Source organism: Orycteropus afer, unplaced genomic scaffold, assembly GCF_000298275.1.
Source record: "Orycteropus afer afer isolate SDZICR_OR568_19922 unplaced genomic scaffold, OryAfe1.0 scaffold00094, whole genome shotgun sequence".
Classification (NCBI taxonomy): Eukaryota; Metazoa; Chordata; class Mammalia; order Tubulidentata; family Orycteropodidae; genus Orycteropus; species Orycteropus afer.
In genome coordinates, this window is record NW_006921681.1 from 10,236,110 (window position 1) to 10,243,477 (window position 7,368).

Genomic DNA, 7,368 nt, shown 5'->3' on the forward strand with positions numbered 1-7,368 from the left:
TACTATGAACCAAATCCTGTTGTTAGGTGTCCTTGAGTCAATTCCAACCCACAGTGACCCCATGTGACAGTGTCGAACTGCCCTAGGGTTTTCTAGGCTGCAATCTTTACGGGAACTGATTGCCAGATCTTTCTGTTGTGATGAGTTCATACTGCCAAACTTTTGGCTTCCAGCCAAGTGCTTAACTGGTGTGCTACCAGGGTTCCTTAAACCCTGTTCTAGACATCTGAGACAAAGCAAATACCAAACCAAAAATCTCTGTCATCACTGAGCTTACCTTCTATAGACAATAAACAAATAAGGGAAATACAAGGGAGGGCGGATGATAATAAAGACCATAGAGGAAAAAGTAAGTGGGGGAAGGGACACATAGGATGGCAGTGGGGTTACAGTTGTAAATAAGATGGTCAGCATGGCCTCACTGAGAAGGTGACGTCTGAGCAGAGGCTTGCAGGAGGGAAGAGACTGTGCCCAGCAGATGTCAGGTGGTAGAATGTTGAATAGAGACAGCCAGTGCAAAGGCCCTGGGACATCCTGGTCAGGAGCAGGCAAAACAAGGAGGCCAGTATGTCTGGAGTGGAATTAGGGAGTGGCAATGAGATCAAAAGGCAGGTGGGGAGAGAACAGTGGTGCTGTCCATGCTGACCTAGTCAAGGCCATTTGCACCAATCATGCCAGGATTGAAACTGGAATTATCAAGCTCCTATTTCCAGCTTTGCCAGGTGGCTTGAACCACTTTCTCCACTGCATGAGGGCCTGCCCTAGAATCATGTACCTTCCTCACCTGAGTCCGTGACTCATCTAGCCTGCTGGGTTGGTGCTTTCTGAAAATGAGGAGGTGGGAAGGGCAGGTTGAGATCTATAAGTGGAGGAGATCTGCTGGCTCCAAACTATGTCTCAAAGAGTTGACATTAAATAAGCTACCTTTTGCCTCCTCTGTGACAGAAATATCATGCTGTTTCTGGTCTCGATCTTCCTTGTGACAGCCTGTGTGTTGGCCTCTGGGGTTGCACTGTATGTAACTTGCTACAACCTTCTCATAGCAGACTTCCCTGCTGCAATCGGTCACCCCGTGAAACTGCGAGTCTTATATTGCCTTTTCCTGCTGTTGCAGACATGGGTGAGTTTTGTATTTTGCATCTCCTTCTGCTGAGGGGTTAAGGAGGGAGTTGGGAAAAACATCTACCACAAGCTTCTAAGTTGAATGAACACTAGTATCACATAGGCCATTGTAGAGGCTGGTGGCAGTCTCAAGCCGGAATAATCCTCAGGGCAGTTCTCAGCCTCTCCCAGAGCTTCTCCAGCTGGACCGGGGGTTATACAATACACAGAAGATTCAAAGGACGATTCGCTTTCCCCATTAACAGAAAAAAAAAAAAAAGATAGGGATGAATTTTTATTAATATTTTGGCTCCAATTACTACCTTGCTAGCCAGAGCAGGGAAAAAGCAAAATAAACATGTAGCAAATTAGTAAACTAATACAGATGAGGGAAGCTATAAAATGTGATTTAAAAAAATATTTTGTGGTTTGGGGATGTGGACAGCTGTTTATGTAATGTAGTCAGATTCTGCTAGTTCTTGGCTTGTATATTTAATAGAACACATGTAAATATATCATGGTGGGAATTGTGTAAGTACTGCCAAAAACAACGTACTGGACCAAAAGGTGGAAACAATCTAAATGCCCATCAACAGACGAATGGATAAACAAACTGTGGTACATGCATACAATGGAATACTACTCAGCCAATAGGAGAAATGAAGTCTTGAGACATGCTAAAACATGGATGGAGATTAAAGACATTATGCTGAATGAAGTAAGCTAATTACAAAAGGACAAATATTGTATGACCTCACTTATATAAAAAACCAGAAAAACCAAACTTACTGCCATCAAGTTGGGTCCGACTCATAGCAACCCCTCCTTGGGTTTCTGAGGCGATATCAATACGGAAGTAGATGGCCCCGTTTTGTTTCTGAGGAGTGGCTGGTGAGTTTGAACCACTAACCTTCTGGTTAGCAGTCAAATACCTTAGGCACTATGCCACCAGAGCTGCTATAGAAAGAAAAGCAAAGCAAATTTATAGAGACCAAAGTTTATTAGTAGTTATTAGAGGTAGGAGGGTAGAGGAAAAGGGGAGTTAACGGTGAAGGAAAAATCACATCGGTTAAGGGTGGGGCTGCACAGCTGATTATTGTAAGTGTTGTCAATAAGTTGTACACCTTTAAAAGGTTGAATTGGCAAAAGTTGTGTGATAGATACATTTACAATAGTGACAAAGAAAAAAAAGAAGTAGCTGCTGAGGCTGCTTATGTACAGCCAAGTACCACATAGGATTTGGTTCCTTGGTTTGGAGGTTTAGGGTCATGGTTTCATGGGACATCCCAGTTAATTGGCCTAATAGCATTTTCAGTGTTTCTGTTCTACCTCCTAGTTGAGTATATAGTACCTGGGGTTTTAAAGGAAGATTGGGCAATCTACTTCGGTAGTGATACCACCTCAGAAACCCAAGGAGGGGTCGCTATGAGTCAAATCTGACTTGACAGCAGTGAGTTTTTTTTTGAGTGAAGGGTATTCAAAGTTTGCAAGCAGCCATCAAAGATACAACAATTGGTCTGTATTTCCCTGGAGCAACAGTGGGAAAAGAAGAGTCAGGAATAGGAGCAGGATGTGGAATATGGGGCTAATTGCCTCCAGGTACAACTGCCTCTTCTGTCATGAGACCAGAAAAGCTGGATGGTGCCCAGCTACAATTGCTGAACATTTTGATCAAAGATTCTGTAGACGAATATTAAATCAAAAGGGGGGAAATGCAGAACAGAACTTAAAATTTCAAATGGACTTTAGACTTCCTGGAGCCATGAAGGCTGGATGAACATCTAAAACAATTATCTTGAGATAATCTTTACACTTTAAACCAAAAAATATCCCCTGAAGTCTTCTTAAAACTAAACAATAGTTTAACTTAACTAGCAAAAAATGCCTGCCTTGAGAAGTATGCTCTTTTTTTTTGTATGTGAACATTTCATTGTGCTTTAGGTGAAAGTTTAAACAGCAAATTAGTTTTTCATTTGATAGCTCATAGACTAATTGTTCAGTGACATTGTTTACATTCCCAGCAACATGTCAGCACTCTCCCCTTTTCAATTCATCCAATTCCCCTGCCCCTTGCTACCTTCTCATCTTTGTTTTTGGGGGAGATGTTGCCCTTTTGGTCTCTTAGAGTTGACTGTGCTAAGAAGCACATTCATCCTAGGTATTATTGTTTATTTTATATATTATTTGGATGAAAGGTGGCCTCTGGGAGTGGCTTCAGTTCCAAGTTAGAAGGCTGTTTTAGGGCAATGGTATCAGGAGATTCTCCAATCTCTGTCAGACCAGTAAGTCTGGTCTTTTTAATGAATTTGAATTTTGTTCTACATTTTCACCCACTCTAACTGAGACTTCTATTGTGTTCCTGGGAGCTCTGGTAGCATAGTGCCCAAGGCACTTGACTGCTAACCAGACGGCTGGTGATTCAAACCCACCAGCCACTCCTCGGAAGGAAGACTGGGGAATCTACTTCTGTAGTGATAAAAACCAAACCAAACACAAGGCCGTTGAGTCAGATCCGACTCATGGTGACCCCTCCTTGGGTTTCCAAGGTGGTATCACTACCGAAGTAGATTGCCCAACCTTCCTTTGGAAACCCAAAGAGGGGTTGCTATGAGTTGGATCCACCTCTATGGCAGTGAGTTTGGAGTTTGGTTTATTGTGCTCCTGGTCAGAGTGCTCTGTAGTGGTAGCTGAGCACCGTCTGGTTCTTCTGGTCTGAAGTCAGAGGAGGCTGTGATTCATGTGGGCCATTAGTCTTTGGGACTAATTGCTTCATTGAGTCTTCAGTTTTCTTCATTTTCCTTTGCTCCTGATTGGAAGAGACCAATAGCTGCATCTTTGATGGCTGCTCAGAAGCTTTTAAAACCCCAGCCACTACTCATCAAACTAGGATGTAGAACATTATCTTTATGTACTATGTTATGTCAATTGAGCAAGAGGTCCCCTGAGACTATGGTCCCTAGCCTTCAAGCCTAGTGGCTCAGTCCCAGGATGTGTTTCTTTATGTCTAAGAGTTTCTATAACTGTGCTCCCATATGCTCTATTATATATTTGAATATACATGCAGCACTTACAGATATGTATGTAGAAATATCCACAACCATACCTTTATGTGCATTTGGGTGTACTCCGTATGATCTCCTGCATCTATTTATAATATGTATCTACTTTGTATCTCATCATGAATTATTGCTTGTTATTACTGTGTGCATTCTCCCTTTTTAAGATTTATCTATATGGAATCAAATTGGCAACAACAAGTAGAAAAATTATATAGGCACCTTAGGGGCCAGTGATTGTCTGTTAATGGGCAGAAACAACTCAGAAAAGGAAGGTTGGAATGGTTGTACATCTCAAAGAATGTAATCAATGTCAGTGAATAGTACATGTAGAAATGGTTGAATTGGTGTATGTTTGCTGTGAATATTGTCAACACTAACAACAACAACAACAACAAAGAACCCACTACCATCGAGTCAGTTCTGACTCCTAGCAACGCCATTGGGTTTCTGAGGTGGTAAATCTTTTCAGAAGTAGATTGCCCAGTCTTGCTTCCACAGAGTGGCTGGTGGGTTTGAACCACCAACCTTCTGCTTAACAGTCAAATGCCTTAGGCACTGTGCTACCAGAGCTCCTAACAGCAAAATAAATTAAAAGAAAGAGACAGAATGTACTGACTTTTCTAAAGGGCTTACAGAAATTAGATATATAAAATGTTTTTCTTAAGTTTCTTGCATAATGAGAAGTGATTGCAGGCCTCTGCACTCATGAAAAATCTTGATGAAGAAGAGCCCTGGGGCAAAGGCATTTTATCTCCAAGGTCAGAGTTCACAAACCCAAACTCACTGCTGTCTAGTCGATTCCGACTCATAGCGACCCCTCCTGGGGTTTCTGAGGTGGTATCTCTATGGAAGTAGATTGCCCAATCTTCCTTCTGAGGAGTGGCTGGTGAGTTTAAACTGCCAGCCTTCCGGTTAGCAATCAGATGCCTTAAGCACTATGCCACCAGAGTGCCTAGATTTCACAAAAGGCTATAATTTAACCTTTGACTCTTGGGTTTATTGTTCAGGCTCCCAAATACATTGGCTCAGTTTTCTCATCTGCAAAACAGGGATAAATCATAGTTTTTAGCTCATAGCATTTTGTGGGAATTCAAGGAATTAAGCTATGCAGAGTACTTAGTATTGAGCCAAGGTCTGAGGTTGCCAAGAAAGACACAACTTACCCACAGGCATTGATGGAACAATGATTTACTCACATAGAGAAGGGACAGAGTGAGACCAGCTTCAATAGCAGGCACCAATCCATTAAGGCCATGGGTCACTCCCTGCAGTTGACACAGGCTGATAGTCTGTACACACCCCTTATGTTTGGAGTTGAAGGACTCCATCCCCTCTCTGTCAGAAGCAGATACAGAAATGAGGTTGGGCAGTTGCCATAACACATAACAGCGTAAGCAGAACAATGAGGTACCCACTAGGTCTGTAACAGGGAAAGAGTTTCTCCAATAAGAAAAAAGAAACCAGGACAATGGGAAGCTCAGTTCTCAGCCTCCATTATCAGGGGATGTTCTGGGCCCAAGGACCCTGATTCGGTGGTCTTGGTGGGAGTTGGAGAGGCTGCAGCAGACTACCCTCCCAACACTTAGAATAATGCTTGGCACAGAGTAAGCCCTCAATAAATATTAGCCATTTTTACTATCTGTTGATTTTTTTTATACAAGGTTGTGTTGTACAGCTATATGTGCTGTGCACTAGGTATGTAATTTGGGAATCAGTAATGAACAAGACAGATAAACTCCCAGGCAGGGCCTGACTTCAGGGTACTTACAGTCTCTTTAGAAGCTCTGGTGGTGTAGTAGGTAAGGTGTTTATTTGGTTGCTAACCAGAAGGTTTGTGGTTCAAACCCACTAGTTGCTCCACAGGAGGGAGACAATCTACTTCCGTAAAGATTCATAGCCTTGGAAACCCAGTGAAGGTAGCCGTGAGTCAGAATCGACTCAATGGTAGTGGGTTTGTTTTGGTTTTATAGTCTTGGTGGCGTGGGGAGATAATCAGTAAACTCATAGCAAACAGACTACAAACAAATAGCTTCATAAAGTAGCAAGTGTCATGAAAAAAGCAAAGTAGAGCAGTGGGATAGAGCGGGGCTCCTTAACCAGAGTTTCCTGAAGTCAAGGGTGATAGAATTTAAGGGGTCTGTGAATTTGGATAGGGTAAAAAACATCCCCTTTTCACTTACCACAAATTGAAATTTAGCATTTCCAACCATTGTGATGAAGGCAGTGGACACAGCAAAATCTGTGATTTTTGTCACCAAGAGGAATCACAGATGTTTTCACAGCATTATGACAGCTGTTGCAGATACTGTGGAAAACTGTGCATTCTCCTTGTTCCTTTGAAATTATAGTATGTATTAGACTGGCACTGATCATGTCATTTAATGTGTTAATATCCCATATTTACTTTAATATTTTGATGACTGTACTTACTTGTTCATTTTGTTTTGTGTGTTTTACATTCACTCCTCACTTATTGACATGGTTAGTTTCCAAAGACTAAATTATTATGCAAAAATTGGTGTTATGCAAAAATGAAGGATGACTACATCAGAACACAAAATGGACAATGACTATAACATTACATAACTGCCTAATTACATCATGACATGACTGCCAAACCACTGCAAATCACGGCCCAGCCAAGTTGACACACAACCTTAACCATCATAGTCAGGGTTACTCTTTCCTCACAACTCAAAGTTCATTACTTCAAGACATATGTCATTATTGAGCAAAATAGTCACATAGTAGATCTTTTACTATGGTTTTAAATGTGAAATGTCAGATAACGAGGTAGTTGATAGTGATAAATAAGTGTTTTTTTTTTTTTAAATTGTTGAAAATATACGCAGCAAAACATACAGGAGTTCGATGATTTCACAGTTCAGTGACATTGATTACATTCTTCTAGTTGGGTAAACATTCTCACCCTCCTTTTCTGAATGGTTCTTCCCCCATTAACATAAACTCACTGTCTCAAGCTTCACGCCTAACCTTTCCGGTTGCTGTAGTGGGTGTGACCCCATATATGGATAGTTCTTTAAAAGACCACAGCGCTCAAGGCAGGTATTCTTTACTAATTAAGCCAAACTAGTGTTTGTTTAAAGAGGACTCAGACCTCGGATAAGCAAAGCACTACTGAAGAAGAAAAACAAAGTAGGAGGTCTCACATTGCCGGATCTCAAAACCTACTATACAGCCACAGTAG

At 41.6% G+C, this 7,368-nt stretch overlaps 1 protein-coding gene across 1 annotated transcript in view; it reads left to right on the forward strand.

Annotated features, from left to right (window-relative positions):
• Positions 1 to 412: 412 nt before the first annotated feature.
• Positions 413 to 7,368, forward strand: part of AADACL3 (arylacetamide deacetylase like 3) — a 30,349-nt gene continuing 23,393 nt past the window's right edge. Inside the window, exons 1-2 of the mRNA XM_007942673.1 lie at positions 413 to 429; positions 946 to 1,120. Of these exons, the coding sequence (XP_007940864.1) occupies positions 413 to 429; positions 946 to 1,120 (192 nt within the window). The remainder of the gene's footprint in view (positions 430 to 945; positions 1,121 to 7,368) is intronic.